This window comes from Anomaloglossus baeobatrachus, unplaced genomic scaffold, assembly GCF_048569485.1.
Source record: "Anomaloglossus baeobatrachus isolate aAnoBae1 unplaced genomic scaffold, aAnoBae1.hap1 Scaffold_654, whole genome shotgun sequence".
Lineage (NCBI taxonomy): Eukaryota > Metazoa > Chordata > Amphibia > Anura > Aromobatidae > Anomaloglossus > Anomaloglossus baeobatrachus.
Window position 1 is genome coordinate 120,396 of NW_027445024.1, and position 22,794 is coordinate 143,189.

Below are 22,794 nucleotides of genomic sequence, written 5' to 3' on the forward strand. Positions count from 1 at the left end.
CCTTATTTTCTCTCGGGAATAACCGTCGGATACAGGCCTAGCGGATCTGATTTACTCGGAGTGAGGGTCCCTCAATATCAGGACTAAATCGGATGCTTGGCTATCAGTAAGGTTCTAGCATATCTAAAATTTGTGACATATTGTACTAAGTCTGGTATAATGCTCAAGGTTGTTTCATGTTATTCGGGGGACAGATTAGAATATATACTGTATGGGGGGGGACCAGGGAGCTCAATGTTTTGGCTAGGAAAAGGAGAAGTCACCAACATGGCGGTAAGCGCCGAAAAGTCTTGGACAGGGAAGACATGTTCTATTGTTATATGTTTTTTGTTTTTGCTATGCTGTTCTATGTTACATTCACAAAAGGGAGGAAGGGAATGTCATTCTAATGGAATTATGCGGGAACGTAGGATAGGTCGTCTCGTTTCCCCCAATGGTGGGGATCTAAGGGGTGGACATGGCAAGACCAGGTTATTTAGGCAATCATGGTACAATTAATAACATGGAACGTTAAAGGCTTGAGATCACCCAACAAAAGGGCGATGATACTAAGACACCTGAAGCGGTTAAAAACAGATATTGCCCTACTGCAAGAAACACACTTCGGGAGGGAGGACTTTTACCGCATGAAGAAACACTGGGTGGGCTCAGTCTATGGGGCAGCAGCGCAAGGCAGGAAAGCGGGCACCATGATTTTAATAAATAAGCAACTAATTCATGAAGTAGTGGCACATGAGGAGGATGATCAGGGGAGGTGGCAGCACTTAACAATTACTAGTCCAGCTGGCAGACTCAGTATCTATATCGTGTATGGGCCGAACTCGCAACAGACCGCGTTGCATGACAATATAAAGACCATCATATTATCTGATGAGGAGCCCAATATCATAGTGGCGGGAGACTTCAACACAGTCCAGGACTCGGCTGAAGACAGAGGGAGGAGGGAGGGGAAGACTGGTGCAGGGGACAGGAGTTCAGTCAACAGGGATGTAGCATTGGAGGATGTAGGTCTGAAAGATATTTGGAGACTAACTCATCCGCATGACAGAGAGTTCACACACTTCTCCCATCCGCATGATAGCTGGTCACGCATAGATCAGATATGAATGTCTTGGGATCTTGTGAATGAAGTACAAAAGTGTATGATAGAAAACATGGTGATCTCTGACCATAGCCTGGTGAGAGTGGACATCAGAGAAAAGTTTAGGAGAGGGTCCGACATTATTTGGCGATTCCCGTCGTTCCTCCTCAGACAAGATAATTTTCATAAGATACTAAAAGAGTGGTGGGAGGAATTCGCAGAGGATAACAAGGAACACAGGGTGACCCCAGTGCTATACTGGGAAATGGCAAAAGCGGTCCTGCGGGGACGCTTGGTGGGGTATGCGGCAATGATTAAAAAGGAAGACCAACGAGAATTACAACTATCACAGCGAGGTAGTGCGGATAGCGTATACAAAGTACTTGACAGATAGGTCTAGCACGCTAAAAGACAAATGGTTGGAGGCAAAGAGAGGCTTTGATGAGTGAGCCAAAAAAAAGGAACAATTATACTGGTCACACAAAGAAGCCGATCTTCATAGATTCGGTAACAAGGCGGGAAGGATGCTGGCAAATCTGGCAAGAGGTAGTAGAAAAGTAACGGTGATCTCTAAACTGAAAACAAAGGAGAGAGAGGTAACCACAGACCCTAAGGTTATCAACAAGTTGCTGGGGGACTACTATAGAAAGTTATACAGGACAGGAAATAATCACACACCTAATGCGGAAGAATGGTTAAGACAAGCCGAAATGCCTAGTTTGACGGAGGAAGACAGGGGAGCCTTAAATGAAGACATAACAGTGGAGGAGGTGACAAGAGCAATCAGGAAGCTCAACATCAATAAGGCACCAGGACCTTTTCCTAGAAATGCCAACATAGCATATATCAAATTACTCCCGAAGGGAACCAAAGATCTGAATGACCCTTCCAGTTACAGACCCATATCGCTCATCAATCAAGATCTGAAACTAATGTCTAAAATCATGGCTGACAGACTGGCCATTATTTTACCCAGGATAATATCAGACCAACAGTTAGGGTTTATCAAAGGGAGAAATGCTGTAACTAACATTAGAAAGACGATCCTAGTGGTAGACGCGGTTAGATTGGGGCGCACGGAGGGAGGGGCAAGACCTGCTCTAGTCACACTCGATGCTGAGAAAGCATTCAACAATGTCAATTGGAGATGGCTGGACAAGGTGATGGAGGCCACAGGGATTGAAGGCAGAATGAGACTCTACATCAGGGGCTTATACGCCAATTCGGGAGCTAGGGTCCATACCCCAGGCTTCCTGTCGGATGTGTTCCCCTGATGAGGGGGACGAGAAAAGGTTGCCCGTTATCACCCCTGTTATTTAATTTGGCAATCGAGCCACTATCAAGAGTACTACAAGGACAAAACAGTTTCAAAGGGATTACAGCACTTTTTGCTGATGCTGTGATATTGTATATGGGGGATCCTAACGTGGATTTGGCACAGACTCTTGCCATGATTGAAAAATTTGGTTCACTCTCAGGCTTTAAGTGAAACAAAAAAAGTGTGAGATCTTGTTTTTATGGGGATACCAAGGGATAACAGGTAGAAGCTCGAGAGATGGTTGTCTATGTGGGATACCTATAGCACAGACATCAATCAAGTGCTTAGGAGTGCATATAGGAAGATCGGTGGAAGCAATTTATAAATTGAACTATGACCCGCTGATTAAAAAAATCATAACCCAACTAAGGGGGTGGAGGGGTCTGCCCTTACCACTTCTGGCAAGATGCCACCTAGTAAAAATGATGAGCTTTCCTAGGTTGTTGTATCCCTTCCAGACGATTCCGCTATTGTTGAAACTAAAAGATGTCAACAGACTCAACTCAGCGTATGCAGATTTTGTATGGAGGGGGAAGAAACCTAGAATAAAGCTACGTACGCTGATGAAGTCAGTGGAGGAGGGAGGACTCAGTTTCCCAGATGTTAGGGGTTATAACCTCGTGTGCATTATGAGACATGTGATTGATTGGCTAAGAGGAACAAGTAGACACTCAGATTATGGTTTGAAAAATAAATACGCAGCACCATGGGATCTGACGTCTATTCTCCACTCCTCATTGTCTGGGGTTGAAGGCCATATAAAAAATTCAATGATATTTTGGGATACCATGTTGACCTGGAAATTGGTAAGAAGGAAGTTGGGACTTGCGTGGAAGGTGTCTAAATATTTAAATCCCTGGGCAGCGCCAAGCTTCCCCCAGGGGCGAGATAACAAGCTATTTATTAGTTGGAAAGAGAAGGGTATCCAGAGAATGAAGGATGTTATGAATGTGGAAGAGAGAAGGTGGATGACAGGTCGGGAAGTGCTTGACAAATACGACCTCAATAACTTTCATATCTCACATATTCGTAAGACCTGACCCTGTACACCGGCAACACCAAGGGACCCCATAGAGGTTGTCTCCACACGGAGGTCTCCATATCCTGGCAGCCATCTTACACACTTACCAAGCTATTACTCCAGTATAGGTCAAGCCTGTCCGACCTGATGAAGGCTTGTTAGCCGAAACGTCGACACCTGGCGGACAATTGTACAGCACCCCTTTTTTTCACATTTTGCACTAACAAAATAAAAGAAAGAGATTTTGATATCCAACTACTGCGTTCATTTTTTGGTCTATTGGAAATTATTAGTGTGCCGGAGATAACCTTCTAATTGAACAAAAGCCTGATTGATGAGCTCCTGGAATGTGATGCAACAAATGTAAATGTCTCCCAAATTTATCAAACATTTAAGGGAGTGCTCATATCTCGGGAGGATAGTCGCACCCTTACAGCGTGGGGAAAACAACTGAAAGGACAAGAAGTGACAGGAAGCATACTGAAAGGATGGGTTCAAATGCGAAAGCACGTCATCAACGAGGGATGGAGAGACACTCAGTTCAGGATATTACATAGGGCCATTGTGGGCTATAACATTCCGGGAAGAGAGGCGCGGTGTCCCAAATGTCAAAAAGAGAAAACGGACATGTTACATGGGTTATGGGAATGTAAGAAAATTCAAAAGTTCTGGAATCAAGTCAGAATTTTGGCCCAATCAATATGGGGAATATTTTGTAAATTAGAGGTAATGGTGTGGATTTTCCATGTCTTTGAAGGAGGAGTTAGAGGGGGGCCAAGTATTCAGGACAAAAGGACATTTGCAATCAGGGCCGGGTTATAAGCAGGGCAGGCGGGGCTGCCGCCCAGGGGCCCCCACCACAAGAGCCTCCAAGGGGGCCCCCACCACCATCTGTCTTCGGCTTCCTGTGTTGGCGGCCCCCGTGATCATAGCTGGCTTTAGCATCTATATGTGAGTAGTGCAGTTGCACAGTGTGCCGTCCGCCAGGCTCCAGAGGGGGGCGGTGCAGGGAGACAGATGTCATTTTGATTTTCAGCTCCCTCACTGCGTGTTTCCTCTCTGCCGCGGCTGTTATCTGCCCGAGAGGATTGTGGGGGCGGGAAATTCATCGTCTCTGATGTGTCACGGCCATCCTGCTGCTGTGGATGCAGCTAGAGCCTGAACCGTCCATGAGAGATGCAGGCTGTGATAGAAGGACGCGCGGGATGTCAGCTGTGAGAGTAAGGTCACTCAGCAGGGCAGGGGGAGGGGGGTGTAGAGGGGGCTACAGTGCTCTCCAAGTAACTCGAAACAGAGCTATCAGTAAGGGGGAATAACTGTATATAGCTGTACATGAAAGGTGGAGACAGGGACATTTTATTGCAAGTGGTGTATATTTTGTTACTGGAGTTTTTTTGGGGGGAAGGTCATTTTACTGCAAGAGGTGAAGTGTGTATGAACGACCTACATAGGAGCTACATTGCAGTATAGTCCCTGACACCCATCATTGTTTAAACCTACCTACACCTCCTTAATTCCCTTTTCATATAATCAGAATTTAAGCCCCTTCCCTAGATTGTAATCATATAATAATGCCCCCTCCCCCACTAGATTGTAATCATATAATAATGCTCCCTCCCCCACTAGATTGTAATCATATAATAATGCCCCCTCCCCCACTAGATTGTAATCATATAATAATGCCCCCTCCCCCACTAGATTGTAATCATATAATAATGCCCCCCCCCACTAGATTGTAATCATATAATAATGCCCCCTCCCCCACTAGATTGTAATCATATAATAATGCTCCCTCCCCCACTAGATTGTAATCATATAACAATGCCCCCTCCCCCACTAGATTGTAATCATATAATAATGCTCCCTCCCCCACTAGATTGTAATCATATAATAATGCTCCCTCCCCCACTAGATTGTAATCATATAATAATGCCCCCCCCCACTGGAGTATAATCATATAATAATGCCCCCTCCCCCACTAGATTGTAATCATATAATAATGCCCCCTCCCCCACTGGAGTATAATCATATAATAATGCCCCCTCCCCCACTAGATTGTAATCATATAATAATGCTCCCTCCCCCACTAGATTGTAATCATATAATAATGCCCCCTCCCCCACTGGAGTATAATCATATAATAATGCCCCCTCCCCCACTAGATTGTAATCATATAATAATGCTCCCTCCCCCACTAGATTGTAATCATATAATAATGCCCCCTCCCCCACTAGATTGTAATCATATAATAATGCTCCCTCCCCCACTAGATTGTAATCATATAATAATGCTCCCTCCCCCACTAGATTGTAATCATATAATAATGCTCCCTCCCCCACTAGATTGTAATCATATAATAATGCTCCCTCCCCCACTAGATTGTAATCATATAATAATGCCCCCTCCCCCACTAGATTGTAATCATATAATAATGCTCCCTCCCCCACTAGATTGTAATCATATAATAATGCTCCCTCCCCCACTAGATTGTAATCATATAATAATGCCCCCTCCCCCACTGGAGTATAATCATATAATAATACCCTCTCCCCCACTAGATTGTAATCATATAATAATGCCCCCTCCCCCACTAGATTGTAATCATATAATAATGCTCCCTCCCCCACTAGATTGTAATCATATAATAATGCTCCCTCCCCCACTAGATTGTAATCATATAATAATGCTCCCTCCCCCACTAGATTGTAATCATATAATAATGCTCCCTCCCCCACTAGATTGTAATCATATAATAATGCTCCCTCCCCCACTAGATTGTAATCATATAATAATGCTCCCTCCCCCACTAGATTGTAATCATATAATAATGCTCCCTCCCCCACTAGATTGTAATCATATAATAATGCTCCCTCCCCCACTAGATTGTAATCATATAATAATGCTCCCTCTCCCACTAGATTGTAATCATATAATAATGTCCCTTCCCCCACTGGAGTATAATTATACAATAACACCCTCCCCACACTAATATATAATCATAGCATAACGCCCCCACAGAGATTATAATCATATAATAATGCCCCCCACGTAGATTATAATCATATAATAATGCTCCCTCCCCCACAGAGATTATAATCATATAATAATGCCCCCCACGTAGATTATAATCATATAATAATGCCCCCTCCCCCACTGGAGTATAATTATAGGATAACACTCCCCTCACCTGGAGAACAATCATAAAATAATGCCCCCCCCTTCCCCTGCAATATAATAGAATAAAACACCTCACTAATGGAGTATAATCATAAAATAACGCCCCCTCCCTAGAGTGGAGTATAATCATAGAATAATGCCCCCCATCCCTTTGACTATAATCATTATCCCCTTTTTGAGTACAGTGGTACCTTGCTTAACGAGAACAATCCGTTCTGGGACTGTGCTTGTTAAACAAGGTACTCGTTCAGCAAAGCAAGATTTCCCATAGGAAATCATTGCAGTGCTGACGATCCGTTCCACAACGGGTTAAATGTCCCATCCTGGTCCCCTATTCTATCATTCCACACATGCACAAACACACACAAACATGTACAAACACAAACAAACTCACACAAACACACACAAACTCACACAAACACATGCACACGCAGATACTACATGCTCACCTTACATTCCGCTCCATCGCCGGTCTCCTGGGACTTGCTGTTCACCAGTACGGGGCCGGGCCGTGTATCGCGTTTCCATAACGACGAGGCAGGAACTTCCCTGCTAGAGCGCTGACGTCAAGGCAGAGCTGCTTGCCTCTGATTGGCCAGCGATCTGCCATTCAGCAGCGGTGACAGGAAGTTCCTCCCTCGTCGCTATGGAGGCAGAATCCCAGCGTGGAACGGCGCACTACAGCACCCAGGAGGCCGGCGATGAAACGTAAGGTACACTATGTTATATGCTCACCTTACCTTCGTTCCACCGCCGGCCTCCTGGGTCTTGTAGTTCGCCTCGAGGACGTCGCGATGTACCCGGGAACTACAAGATCCATGAGACCGGCGGTGGAACGGAAGGTAAAGTGAGCATTATACTGTATGTGCGTGCATACGTGTGTGTTTGTGTGTGTTTGTGCGTGCTTGTGTGTGCTTGTGTGGACTGTAAGTGCGGGTCAGAGTGTGGTGGATGGACGAAACCGGAAGTGTGTGAGGTGAGAATTTCGCTCGTACAGCAAAGCTTTCTCGTAAAGCGGGTTACAAATTCACAGAAAGCTTTGCTTGTATAGCGAAAATCTCGTTATGTGGGTTACTCGTTAAGCGAGGTACCACTGTATATTCATATACTAACTTATTGTGATATAACCGCCTCCTGGAGTATAATTACATACACCCCTTGCAGTAAAATGATGCCCCCCCTGGAGTTTAATGTGTTCTTTCCATGTACATGTGCCAGACATATTGCTGAGTGCCATTTGTGGAGACACGGGGCTCAGTGGGTGCTCTCGTCCACTAAAACCCGCCGCCTTTAGAAAGACAGCGTTCGCTCAGGGCTCATCCCAACTGAACGCCGGCCTCCTTAACCGTGGGCGTAACACTACTCAGACAACACAGGGTGAGGGAACCACAATAATTAGACTTTATTGGATCCCCAAACAATTAACGGTACATAACACATAACCAGCAAAACACAAATGTAACAGGCAACAGAGTCTCACCCTTCCGCTGGCTCACCAGGGATTTAGAATGTCCATGCCTCAGAGCTTCCAGGGCCGCTTACTCCAGTCCAGCAGCACCCCGCTTTTGGCGGGTACCCACCGAGAAAGGAATAATGCCAGATTCAGGAAGCTGTGTGAGGTCTGCAAAGTCTGTAACAGGTGACTGAACTGTCCCAACCTGAGTGTCCTCCTTAGGTAGTCCTGGTTTGATGTTAAAATCCTGGCAACCGGAGTCGAAATCCCTAGGCTGTGGATATGGTCTCCAACCGGAACCGGGGTCAATAGATTGAAGCCATAAGATATCCTGATCCTCTAGTCAGCTCCAAAGAGCTTAGGGCAGCTTTGCATGTTGCGACATTGCACGTGCGATGTCGATGGGGTCAAATCGAAAGTGACGCACATCCGGCGTCGCAGTCGATATCGCAACGTGTAAATCCTTTTTGATATGATGAACGAGCGCAAAAGCGTCGTTATCGTATCATCGCTGCAGCCTCCGACATTTCCATAATGCCGGTGCAGCGTCAGGTGCGATGTTGTTCCTCGCTCCTGCGGCAGCACACATCGCTGTATGTAAAGCCGCAGGAGCGAGGAACATCACCTTACCTGCCTCCTGGCTGCAATGAGAAGGACGGAGGTGGGCGGGATGTTTACATCCTGCTCATCTCCGCCCCTCCACTTCAATTGGCCGCCTGCCGTGTGACGTCGCTGTGACGCCGCACGACCCGCCCCCTTAGGAAGGAGGCGGGTCGCCGGCCAGAGGGACGTCGCACGGCAGGTATGTGCGTGTGAAACTGCCGTAGTGATAATAATCGCTACGGCAGCTTTCACTAGATATTGCACGTGCGACGGGGGCGGGACTATCGCTGCAGCATCGGTAACACATTGTTACCGATGTCGCAGCGTGCAAAGCCCGCCTTAGACTGGATCCATCAGCATCCATCAACCTTCATCAACCCTGGTGGCTTAAAGAAGTCCTTTTTATAGCCATAACCTTTCCTTAGGATACACTGCGTCCTCATCGATTGGTTGGACAAGATTGCTTCTCCCATTGGATGAATTTCAAGCTGCATGGATAATGTTCATTTAAATGATGTGCATAGAAAGACTCAGTATATCTACATGGAGTCGGCAAGTCACCAACTAGACAATGGCTACTAAGGTGTGATACCAATGTGATATGACTGAAGTATGAATGTAATTAGATAGGAATCATAATCAAAAGATAGGAGTGATCCCAGATATTATTTGACCTATCAATAATTCAGTATCAAAGAGATGTCCTTTGGAAGGCCAATATGATGACCAAGGAATACATGTCTTGAAGCAGTTTCAAGATAATGGGGAAGTCACATTTACAGTTCCACTTACCGGAAACTTCTGGTTGGCTTAAAGACAGGTTTAAGGAAGCTTGCATATGAAATTTACGGCTCATTGCAATATTTCACTAACACTATGGTCAAACTGTGGTCGGCCAGTTGTCAACTGGCAGGATGTGCAGGAAATGTGCAGGAAGCTGCCAGTGCCCACAGCAGCTTGTGGTCAAGTTACATGAACATGACTCAGCTGTCACATGCTGGTGACCATTTAAACACAACCTACAAAGTTTTCCTATAAAAAATACACCGGACTCGCTTAATGTTAGGGAAACCTTCCAGGACATTGAAGTGTACGTACGCACTGTTCCTGTGATGCAAGATGCCATGTTGATTCCTTATCATTAACTCGAGTTTCCTCCGATGTGAAAGGATTGCTACAACATAATGGTAATGTTGATGCATATTTCTGTTATTGTATAAGTTTCTATGACTATAGTTCTTATGCCTATGTACCATTGACTATATATTCATGTGCTATTAAAATAAATAAGTATCTTGCTATAAAGAATCTTAGTATTCGTGCCTGATTAGGATATCAGTGAGCGCTTCGTAAGTACGGGCTTTCAGCCCCCTTTTTAGTAGAATTTAGCAAGACATAAATTGGCGTAGTCGGCAGGATTACTTCTATAAGAAGTAATTAACGAATTTTTGTAATTTAGAAATTAAAAACATATATTTGGCAAATTTCCAGATATTTTTTTCAATCTTTTTGCATAGTGTCAAAATGTTAAGAAAACGTAAGGATAATGTTAAGGAGGTTGTTGTGGAGATCCCGAGCTGGATTGAGGCTCCCTACAATCTTATAGCACATGAATTGGTCAATTGTGGATTGGCAGAACAATGGCAGGACAAGCTTAAGGGTAGTGAAGCTACTGATGTGGTGAATGTACTCAGTAGTGCCCCTGTGAAAACAGGTGATGTAGTGTCTTGTGGATTGGCAGAACAATGGCAGAATAAGCTTAAGGGTTGTGTACCTACTGATGTTGTGAATGTACTCAGTAGTGCCCCTGTGAAAACAGGTGATGTAGTGTCTTGTGGATTGGCAGAACAATGGCAGGACAAGCTTAAGGGTAGTGAAGCTACTGATGTTGTGAATGTACTCAGTGGTGCCCCTGTGAAAAGAGGTGATGTAGTGTCTTGTGGATTGGCAGAACAATGGCAGGACAGGCTTAAGGGTAGTGAAGCTACTGATGTTGTGAATGTACTCAGTGGTGCCCCTGTGAAAGCAGGTGATGTAGTGTCTTGTGGATTGGCAGAACAATGGCAGGACAAGCTTATGGGTAGTGAATCTACTGATGTTGTGAATATATTCGGTAGTGTCCCTGTGAAAACAGGTGATGTAGTGTCTTTAGCACAGCACATCTGGATTTTGGCAAGTGCATACAGTGTAATGCATGAGCGTAATCTAAAGATGCAGAAGAAAAGTTCCCAGATGGAACAAAAGATGATAGAATTAGGTGGCCTGAAAACAGTTCTGGAATGTAATACCAGACTGTTGAAGGATAAATTGGAACATTATCAGAATGTGGCACAAAAAGCTGCCATAAAAATTGCTCAAAATAAGTACAAGAAAAGAAGAGGAAAGGTAAATAAAATCCAAATTGCTCAAAATAAGTACAAGAAAAGAAGAGGAAAAGTAAATAAAACCAAAGTACCTAAAAGTATCGTCCCAGCTTCTATAAACTGGGATCCCGATACTTGGGATGGGGATGTGTGGGATTCATCTTCATCATCTGATGAGGAGGATTACCATAAAGGGAAGATTCAGGCTAATCCAGTAAGGAGGCGCCTAGAGAGGACAGAGAATGAGATCATCCGGGAACATGTCCGGGATGGTGAGGGGAATCTGCAATATGACGAAGATGGTAATGCCATCACAAATGAGAGAACGATTCCTCATGTAAAAAATCGAGTAACCATTGAAGATTACTCTCAGGGAGAAGTTGATAGCATTTTAACACAGTTTAGACAAAAACCAGGAGAAGGAGAAATTCCCTGGTTGGTCAGGGTGCACAATCTCGGAGGAGGTGGAGTGCACTTTGACGCCGGAGACGTGGCAAAATTTGTCACCATGTCTCAGGACCCAGTAATTCAGAGATCAATAAAAAATTATTTTGTTGATCATAATGAGCATGGTACTCAAAACTTAATCATGATCCTAGGCCATGCTTTTCTGGACAAATACCCATCAGAAGCAGACTTTCCTATCAATGATAAACCTTGGTATACCTTAAAAGATGGTATGGAACGGCTGAAGGAAGAAGCAATGAGGAATGCTCTTCCTCTTTTGGGACTGGATGATGATTATCTCCAGTACCCATTGACAGCCAGCATAAGTAATAGGCTGGTTAAACATGCTCCTCCAGCATACAAAACAGTTATTTTAAGGTTTACTGTAGCGCTGACTGGAGAATCAATCGGTGTAGTTCTAGGGAGGATGAGGGAGTTACAGGATATGGGACAGTGGGATAAATCGTCCCCTGGAGGCCATGTTGGTAACAGTAAGCCAAACAATCCTGATTGGAAAGAGAAATCAGTAGGGGAGGCCCCACGGGTGTCTCGCAAAGACATGTTCCAGGCTTTGCTTAAAGCCGGGATCAATAAGGAAAGGATGGATGGAAAGGAGACAGGAGAATTATGGAAGTTGTACAAACAGAAAGTTCTATCTGCAAAGAAAGTGACCACTACAAATGTGGAAGGGGGCTCAAAAACCCCCAAGGTAAAGAAATCAGAAGGAAAAGGGGAAAACCCCCCAAAGAAAGTGTCTTGGGAAGATATTCAGTCAGTTTATCCATGGGAAGAACTGGCTGCAGCCGTGGCCACAAAGGTCACGGAAGGAAGGGCTAATACACAGACTGAAGTCTGTGTAAATGAAAGTTCAGAAGGAAGTGATTTACCATAGGTAGCCAGCCAAGCCCCCCTATTGATAAAAAGGGACGAACGTCCCTACGTCAATCTTAGCATACATGTTCAAAGAGTCCCAGCTTGGATTGACACGGGGGCGGAGGCTACTTTAATTCATGGAAACCCAGAAAAAATAAAAGGACCTCGAGTAAAAATTGCTGGACTAGGTGGTCAAGTGATCACCGGGGTTCAGACACAGGTAGCTTTGAAGATAGGTAATTTATAATTTACCTATCAAGGACTATACGGTACTGGTAGTTCCTATACCAGAATATATTTTGGGAATTGATATCCTAAAATGGATGACTCTTAATCTAACAGAAGGAAAATTCTCCTTTGGGGTTATGTCTTGTCATAAGGAAATGCAGATCTCACATTATATCAATGATATAATGATACAAGGACAAGATGAGCAAAGTGTGAAAGATCAATTGACAAAACTGGTTGCTCATATGAGGAGTAAAGGATGGGAAATCAATGATGCCAAGGTTCAAGGACCGTCTCTGGTGGTAACATTTCTAGGGATTCAGTGGAACAAGGGGCACAGAGAGATCTTGCCCAATGCCAGACAGAAAATTATTAATTTTCCAGTCCCTAAATCCAAACAGGAGACTCAGTCTTATATTGGATTGTTTGATTTTTGGAGACAACATATCCCTCATTTGGGACAAATGTTGGCTCATTTGTACAAAGTAACGAGGAAAAAATATGAGTTCCACTGGGGAGAGGAACAGCAAAATGTGTCTGAGATGGTCAGGGAAGTGTGGCAAGACATTGAAGGGATTATTCAATCTACCAAGACCACTGTATTTCATGTTGATGCTCATGTCCCTACTAACTCACTTGAATGTTTGTTTAATTCAGAAGCAGATAAAGCAGCAGCCATCAGACAAGTCAGTCCAACAGTTGACAAGGCAAGGTACAGCTGTTTGGGCACACCAGAAAGAGCGACACCTTATTCAGCAGGTTTAGACCTCAGTACATTGGAAACTGTCGTGGTACCCCCAGGTAAGGTAAAACCAATTTCAACAGGATTGGGTTGCCATACACCAAAGGATCATTATGGTCCAATAGCCACTTGTTCTAGTTTAGCGTTAAAAGGAGCCATAGTGGTGGGAGGGGTAATAGAGGCAGATTATCAGGGAGAAATCAAGGTACTGATGTTAAATTTGGGAAATGAACCTTTGATATTGATGAAACACCAGAAGGTGGCTCAGATGTTAATAATTCCAATAAACTTGTCTGAAATAAGAGAAGGAACTGCCCCAGCAGAATTAACAATACGGGGTACTAAAGGTTTTGGATCCTCTAATATTAAAAATGTAGGAGCAAAAATATGGATTCAAAACCTCCAAGGACCGCACTCAGAGACAGCGGTAATAGCGGTCGGAAAAGATCGTACTTTCCTGATGAGACCAGGAGTGGGGAAGTGGGAATATGTCCCACAAGAAAAATGTTATTTACGAGAATAATAGTGTATCTTTATTTGCAGAAGGTGTTGTAAATAAGCGGAATCCATGGTATCGGTTACTGGGAAGAGCTCGATAGTGATGAGATGGAGAAATTCCTGTGTTTGATGTTTGCCTCTTTGGTCGTTGGATGGACAAGTCTACATCAGGAGGAACCTATGGCGAATACATTTCTGATGCACCATCACATTTTCAACACACAGATTGCTGGATCTGTACACATTCTCCGGTTACAGCCACCAGTATCCCTTATCTGGATGTCCCGGTATCGATGGAGGAAATCTTAAAGTAGAAAAGTTGTTCTGATCATCTTGCTGATAAAGACACTCGAAGTGTTCGTCTATAGAATACTACAGTACCCATTTCCATAGTGGGATGGATCAATCTTCCATGGTGGCAAGGCAATTTGAATGCAACAGTCACCAATTTGCAATATCTGGCTTTTAAGGGAGGAATTTGGGTACCAAGAAATAAGACTGGACTGACTAACCTGGGATTCATCCCTATAAAGAATATAAAAATAAGTTTTGGGACAGCTATAAATACTGTAGATGTTTTTAAACCCATCTTAGTGGAAAGGACAATTCATGATATGTTATGGCCTTATGCCAATATGTTCATAAATGGGACTAGTGAAACTTAATAACATAGTAACTTAGTAACATATCGGGAAATGTATTGTGTAATGATTCCTTTGAATATCGAGCAAATGCCAAAACACATGATATTCAAGGGAGCTTTTCAGATAATATTGCTTTTAGTTTTAATATACTGTACAAAAGTAGTGAAAGTGATTATATTTGTGATTCAACGTTTATCTAAACAAACCAAGAAAACAAAATTTGTGGCAAACAATATTTCTTGGTCATGGTATGGTATATTCCGAGTGATCTTCTTCTAGTGGAATACTGATGATGGAAAATAATCCCTGGGATCAAGGACCGATTGTGATACCAATGTGATATGACTGAAGTATGAATGTAATTAGATAGGAATCATAATCAAAAGATAGGAGTGATCCCAGATATTATTTGACCTATCAATAATTCAGTATCAAAGAGATGTCCTTTGGAAGGCCAATATGATGACCAAAGAATACATGTCTTGAAGCAGTTTCAAGATAATGGGGAAGTCACATTTACAGTTCCACTTACCGGAAACTTGTGGTTGGCTTAAAGACAGGTTTAAGGAAGCTTGCATATGAAATTTACGGCTCATTGCAATATTTCACTAACACTATGGTCAAACTGTGGTCGGCCAGTTGTCAACTGGCAGGATGTGCAGGAAATGTGCAGGAAGCTGCCAGTGCCCACAGCAGCTTGTGGTCAAGTTACATGAACATGACTCAGCTGTCACATGCTGGTGACCATTTAAACCCAACCTACAAAGTTTTCCTATAAAAAATACACCGAACTCGCTTAATGTTAGGGAAACCTTCCAGGACATTGAAGTGTACGTACGCACTGTTCCTGTGATGCAAGATGCCATGTTGATTCCTTATCATTAACTCGAGTTCCCTCCGATGTGAAAGGATTGCTACAACAAACGGTAATGTTGATGCATATTTCTGTTATTGTATAAGTTTCTATGACTATAGTTCTTATGCCTATGTACCATTGACTATATATATTCATGTGCTATTAAAATAAATAGTATCTTGCTATAAAGAATCTTAGTATTCGTGCCTGATTAGGATATCAGTGAGCGCTTCGTAAGTACGGGCTTTCAGCCCCCTTTTTAGTAGAATTTAGCAAGACATAAGGTAATTACATTATCAATACACAACTACAATACAATGATTACTGAAAAAGTCTGGAGAACTATACGTCTGGCTGTCAGTGGCCAACACAATTACATTGAGTCAACAAGAGTCTTGTAAAAACAATGAGGTCACCTCCCGATGAAGCGATAGCGAAACGCGTCGAGGTGCAGGGCGGTGTGTGTAGCGGTTTCTGGGTAGGTCATTGTACCTCCACATGTCCTGGGCACCCTATATGCGCACATGTAGTGCATACTCTGATTGCAAACCTTTTTCATCTGAAATGTGGATGGCTGCTAGTGGTTATACCTTTATTGGAACAATATGGGTGTGAATCTTTTGCTACATGGCCATGTTTGTTATGTGAAGTGATCTCAGGCCATTTTTTTATACAAATTGAGTTATTTAACTTCATTTGGGATCATTACTGCATATAGTTATAGAATCTGGATTGTAATTATGTTTCTCTCCATCTACAATCATGTTGTCCATGTATATAATTATATAATCATGTCATGTTCAGACCTTTCTTGTTGAACAGAGGTATTTTCCTAAACCTCATTTAGGATTATTATTGCATGCTGACACAAAATTTGGGTTGTAATCATGTTTTTTCCATCCACAATCATGGTGCCCATGTATATAATTATATAATTATGTTATGCTCAGACCGTGTATGTCAAACACGCGCCCCCCTGCGGTTTTTATAAAAACTTTTTAATTGCACAGTCTGTGGTTCTGCCTGCTCTTTTTTGTACCCCTAGATAAATTTTGTATGAATTAATTAATAAAAAATCTATATATTGCATTGAACTATCATGGTCTTTTGAATATTGTTGAGTATTTTTTAGGAATATAATTCGATTTTTGGTGACTCTTCATGAGATTATTATATTAATATGGACTTAGGTATTCATTTTCTTTTGACTGAACTGTCCCAACCTGAGTGTCCTCCTTAGGTAGTCCTGGTTTGATGTTAAAATCCTGGCAGCCGGAGTCGAAATCCCTAGGCTGTGGATATGGTCTCCAACCGGAACCGGGGTCCCTAGATTGAAGCCATAAGATATCCTGATCCTCTAGTCAGCTCCAAAGAGCTTAGACTGGATCCATCAGCATCCATCAACCTTCATCAACCCTGAATAAAAAAGACCGCTGTCGTGGAAACACATATGCGGCTATCGAATGGCCGCTGAGGCACGTCCTTGACACATATATTGAATACCAAAGAGCAAAAGGACTCAAAGTGCACAGAAGAGTCATAATAAATCAAAATCACAACCTTAATTGATGCATATAAAAAACATTTTTATTATAGGATATATAAAAACAGGTTGGATTTCCATAATATTAAATTAGAGTATACAATGTTTAGAAATGACACAGGGAAATGAGGACAGAATATAGCACATTCACCCAAACATGTATAGTGTAACAGGCTAGAGATGAAAACCCATGGAAATGCAGTATGTCATATATCCAAATGGTGAACCATGGGGATAGCAGGGTAAGGCAGCGTGGCTGAGTAGATGGAGGTTCCAACAATTAAGATCACCACTCTCCAGATAGAAAAGCAAAAAGTCTCCTTATATCTATCATATATAATTGGCTATAATAGTAACTGCCATAAAAAATTCAAACAGAGCGTTTTACGCTAGAGAGAGATTCAGCCAAATACTGCTTACCCATGTGTTAGACTAGACCAAGAAGATCATGCAGCGTGTGCCCCTACGCGTCTCGCCTCAAGCTTCATAAGGGGGAAGTAAACAAGTGAGAGTGCCAGTCATCAACCCTGGTGGCTTAAAGAAATCCCTTTTATAGCCATAACCTTTCCTTAGGATACACTGCGTCCTCATCGATTGGTTGGACAAGATTGCTTCTCCCATTGGATGAATTTCAAGCTGCATGGGTAATGTTCATTTAAATGATGTGCATAGAAAGACTCAGTATATCTACATGGAGTCGGCAAGTCACCGACTAGACAATGGCTACTAAGGTAATTACATTATCAATACACAACTACAATACAATGATTACTGAAAAAGTCTGGAGAACAATACGTCTGGCTTTCAGTGGCCAACACAATTACATTGAGTCAACAAGAGTCTTGTAAAAACAATGAGGGACTTCTCCCCCATCTATAAACAATTTATCAAGCTGTCTGGCTGAATTTTAAGAAACTTTAACCCATGAGAGTCCATGTCGTCACACCATTCACTGACAGCTATCAGTTTTGTTATTGATATTGACTTCATAAAATTTTGTCATAGTATTATAGTACTCAAAATTGAACTCCTTCACCCCGATTTTCCGTTTTTTTTTTCCCCCTTCTGAGAGCCGTAACTTTTTTATTTTTCCATCAATCTTGCCATATAAGGGCTTATTTTTTGCGTGACAAATTGTACTTTTGAGTGAAATCATCAGTTTTACCATATATTGTACTAGGAAACAGGGAAAAAAATCCAAGTGCGATAAAATTGCAAAAAAAGTGCAATTGTATGATTGTTTTTGGGTTATTTTATTCACCATGTTCACTATATTGTAAAACTACCATGTCATTATGATGCTGAGTTCATAGATACCAAACAGGTATACTCTTACTTTTATCTAAGGGGTTAAAAAAATTCAGAAGTTTGTTAAAAAAAAGAATTCTGCTTTTGGTGCCATTTTTTGAAACCCGTAGTGTTCTAATTTTTTGGGATGTGAGGCCCAGTGACTGCTAATATTTTTGCGTCTTGAGCTGGTGTTTTCAATTATACAATTTTTATGTAGTTGCTATTTTTTGATCGCCCGTTATTGGACCTTTTTAAAAATTTTGTGGCGACCCAAAAACATAATTTTGGCATTTGGATTTTTTTCTCGCTACACCATTTACCGATCTGATTAAATGATTTTATATTTTTACTGATCGGGCATTTCTGAACTCTGAGATATCAAATATGTGTATATTTTTTTAATTGTTTTATTTTCAGTGGGGCGAATGAGGCATGATTTGAACTTTTTATTTATTTTTTTTACATTTTGTATTTATTTTACTTGTCCCCTTGAGAGCTATAAGGATCAGCAGTCTGATCGCTTGTGCATCCCTGTTGATCAGAGCTGTACAGCTCTGATTAGCAGAAATACAGCATTCCTGTGTGAGTCGGCGCTCTATCGACTGTGACAGAAAAATGTCATGATAGCAACAGGGGTCATTACATGGCCCGCCGCTACCATAGCAACCATCGACTTCCCGTGATCGTGTCAAGGGGCCACTGATGGCAGCAGGGAACAGCGCGATCGATCTTTCTGTGTATAAGTGACTGCTGTGAGTTATCCTGGACTGTGTCTGTATTGTAGTACTGGAAATCTGAATGTGGCAGAACAGGATAAGACACATGTTCATTGGATTTATATCTAAATGCTACAGTTCGGGCTTTACTGTTATGGCTAAAAATGTTAACGTTTATGGGGCCCCCACCAGATTTTCTGCCCAGGGGCCCCCACCAACCTTAATCCGGCCCTGTTTGCAATCATTCATGACCTAGCCATGATAGCTAAACGGTGCATCTTAAGACATTGGATACATAGGGAAGCTCCATCTACAAAGGAGGTTATCGACGACTTACACAACCTTCTGAGATTGGAGAAACTAGAGGCGGAAAGGGATAAGGACAAGAAGACAGACAAATTCTTTGGGAGGTGGACAAACTTTATAGAAATCCATTTCACGCGGGGAGAAATAAATACTCTGGTGACACCTTTCATGCGAACTGAGTGGTACCTTCTGAATGAAATCCAGGATAGCTTGGGGATATTGAGGTTCACCTAGTGGAGACCCAGGAGGGAGGGGGAGATGAGACGTTAAGGAAGACTTAAGATACGACATCGACACTCAAAATACTAAAGAATGACAAAGGGTTTCAAGGTTTTGTGTTACAAGTGTTTTAGGTCGAATCCTTTGCTCTAATTTACTATGCATCATTTTCAACTGAAGAACTTTAGGGACTCACAAGCTGGAATATTACTCTTTTCTATGTCATAACTTGTCAGTTGAATGAACGCATTTTGTAATCATAATTATTTTGTAACGGTTTTATATAATTGGAAACTTAATAAAAAAGGTTTGGAAAAAAAAACAAATAGGTAAATAACCCACCACAGGCATAATTCAACAAAAAACGGAGAATTGTGGTTTAAGGGATAACAATAAATATTTTATTAGCTGGCAAATACCATATTATAACACTCATAATTGTATATGGAGAGCAGGGGTCAAAAAGGGTATCCAGGTATTCAGTAAATAGTTAATTAAATCCCATTATTGCTACAAGGAAGTATATGTCCACAAAGGATACAGGGAATAAAGTGTCATGTGCAATACAATTACTATTACCACAGAAATAGGGGGATTACATAAACATTGCACACTGTCCCATATAAAGTGCTATACATATCCTAGTGGATCAGACAAGAATTTTAGCAGCACATATATAACAAATCAAGTAGCAGTCATATCTACCAGTACCCAGAGGTGGCGGGGATTCACACCAAGCCTGAGGACGCGCGTTTCGCTTGTAGCTTTGTCAACCAGGCAAGGTAAGAGTGGCAGCAATGATAGACGAACAGGACCTTTTGTGAACAGCCCACACGATCACATGGTATACTTTAAGCCAATGAGAGTGTGAATGCGTGCACATGTGCAGTTGCTGCCTGCACGAGTCCTTCTGCATCTCCACCCGGCCAGGATATCACGTGGGGACTGGACGCGTCACCATCTGCACCACTCATTATGTTACCACACGTAACCATGGCAGCAGGGAGACGCTGAGGACTCGGGCATGTGCATAATAATAACACAGAACTCCCCCTAGATGTGAACTGGAAAAGTGCACATGAAGATCATACCACGAAAAAGTAACATATAAACATGTGCACAGTACTTTGGGGAATATACAAACCCCATAGACATATTCAGTGTGATAAATACAACACTGATATCAATTTATATACAGATATCCACAATCTCACATACAGAAAGGGGGGGGGAGGAACACCAAGTAGCATAATTTACAGAATCATGCATCATTGCACACAAACACAGGTATTAATACATAGGGATTCAAGATGGACGAACTCCATCTTGAAGGGTATTCATGAACTCTCTGTAAATTTTTGAGTTGCCATCATAGCGATATTGAGAAGGAACTAGAAACAAACAACAGAAGAAGCAGAAACAAAGAAAATACAGCTGAAAAAAATAGAGCAGAAAGCCTAAAAATGTAAACACAAAATTAGTGCAGAAAGTACATGAGTAGATATCTTACTGGATAGATCTGGAGGAAACACATCCTGAGGAACATCGGGAGCTTCTTGTTTACAGTCCTGTGGGAGAAGAGGACGGGGACATCTCTCTGGTGTTGTCCTCTCACTGGATAGAACTGGAGGAGACACATACAGGGACTAAATTCATTCCTTACATACAGATAATTATAGGCCGTGTGTATTTAGTCCTGTCTATTACCTGGTGATGTGAGGGGCTGGGGATCCTCCATCATGACGTCCTTGTACAGATCTTTGTGTCCTTCTAAATACTCCGGCTACTGAAAATTCGTTCTATCAGTCAGCGTAGGGGTAGACAGCAATCAATTTACAATTTGCCATTGGCAACTAAATCCCTAAACTAAAGACTGATCAATTTAAAATGTAACTTTTATTCCATTGTTTAAGATATGAGGACATACAAATTAAAACCACTGAACATTGTGGTCTATCTCTTATTGATATAGATAATCGTTCCTTATGGAAAAGTTTCTGATCCAGACCGAAGTCTGTGAATAATCTCTATATCATTCCTGTCATGAATGACCACTAATGTTCGCTATTTAAAAGACATAATGCAGTAGCCTCCCCAACATGTTTCACCACACTGGCGTCATCAGGGGGCTGGGGCTAATACTCTAAATACTCCCACTCCTCCATGGAGAAATAGACGGTGACGTCCTGACACCTTCTAGGAACCTGACACATACAATGATACCGTCACCCCCGATCCCTTCATAGCGTTACTGTATAATGTCCCAGCATTCCCAGCAGTGTCACCTCTCCAGTCAGCAGCTCAATCATCTTGTAGGTGAGTTCTAGGATCTTCTGGTCATTGATGTCCTCATGTATCGGGGGGTGAGATGGAGGCCCCGTGATTGGGCTCAGGGGTCTTCCCCATCCCTCAGACACAGGGGCCTGACAGCGCTCACTAGAGGTCTTCTTCACTACTGTGTAATCCTGGTTATGGAGAGACACAGTAAGAAATCTCACTCCAGACATTTCCAGAGTCCTCACCTCTCCAGTTCTGTCCATCTGTTATTCCCATAGATAAGAATGATGTAATGTGACATCATCAGAATCTCTCACCTCTCCAGTAAGCCGGAAGAGGATCTCTAGGGTGAGGTGTAATATCCTCTCCGCCATCTTGTCCCTGTCCTTATCCATCCTTCACGGGGCAATCAGGAGAATTCTCTTCTATAGAAGATCTCCACTGAGAGGATCCGATATTATAAGGACCTGAATGGGAAGGACATGAGCCGATATGTAAAATACTGTAGATAATAACGGAGGTAAGATATCACTTGGGTAGGAATAAAATTAAACATGAAATGTGCTATGTAAGTAGTAAAACCGACCGATAAAAGTAGCACATTATTTTTATAGCAATATAAACACAATGAAAAGTGATCAATTATCCATATTGCACCTAGAATGGTATCAATGAAAATGTCGGCTCATCAAGCAAAAAACAAGTCCTCACTCAACTCCATCGATGCAAAAAGAATAATGTTACCGGTGTCGGAAAATGGCGACACAAACTGATTTTTTTTTATTTTACTAAAGTGATTTTTATTCACCACTAGAGATGAGCGAACCTGAAGTTCAGTGTTCGGTACAAACTCAGACCTTTCCAAGAAGGTGCGGAGATCGGATGCTTTACGTATGTAAACCACTCTCACGAGCATCGCTGTGCTCGGGTACGCTAGGTGCTCAGCCCGGTGTGTTTGTGTGGCACAGCAATGTGCGTGCATGTCACAGAGCATTACGGGCATATATGTGGCAGAGCATTGCGGGCGTGCATGTGGCAGAGCATCGCGGACATGCATGTGCCAGAGCATTGCGGGCGTGCATGTGCCAGAGCATTGCGGGCGTGCATGTGCCAGAGCATTGCGGGTGTGCATGTGGCAA

General features: G+C 42.5%; 1 protein-coding gene across 1 annotated transcript in view; it reads right to left on the reverse strand.

The window, feature by feature from the left end:
- The window catches only part of LOC142286388 (uncharacterized), a 57,513-nt gene extending 35,400 nt beyond the window's left edge, over positions 1 to 22,113 (reverse strand). Inside the window, exons 1-3 of the mRNA XM_075333354.1 lie at positions 21,973 to 22,113; positions 21,664 to 21,843; positions 21,086 to 21,161 (exon numbers count right to left, since the gene is read on the reverse strand). Coding sequence (XP_075189469.1) covers positions 21,086 to 21,161; positions 21,664 to 21,843; positions 21,973 to 22,050 — 334 coding nt within the window. The 5' untranslated portion in view covers positions 22,051 to 22,113. The remainder of the gene's footprint in view (positions 1 to 21,085; positions 21,162 to 21,663; positions 21,844 to 21,972) is intronic.
- Between the last annotated feature and the right edge of the window lie 681 nt (positions 22,114 to 22,794).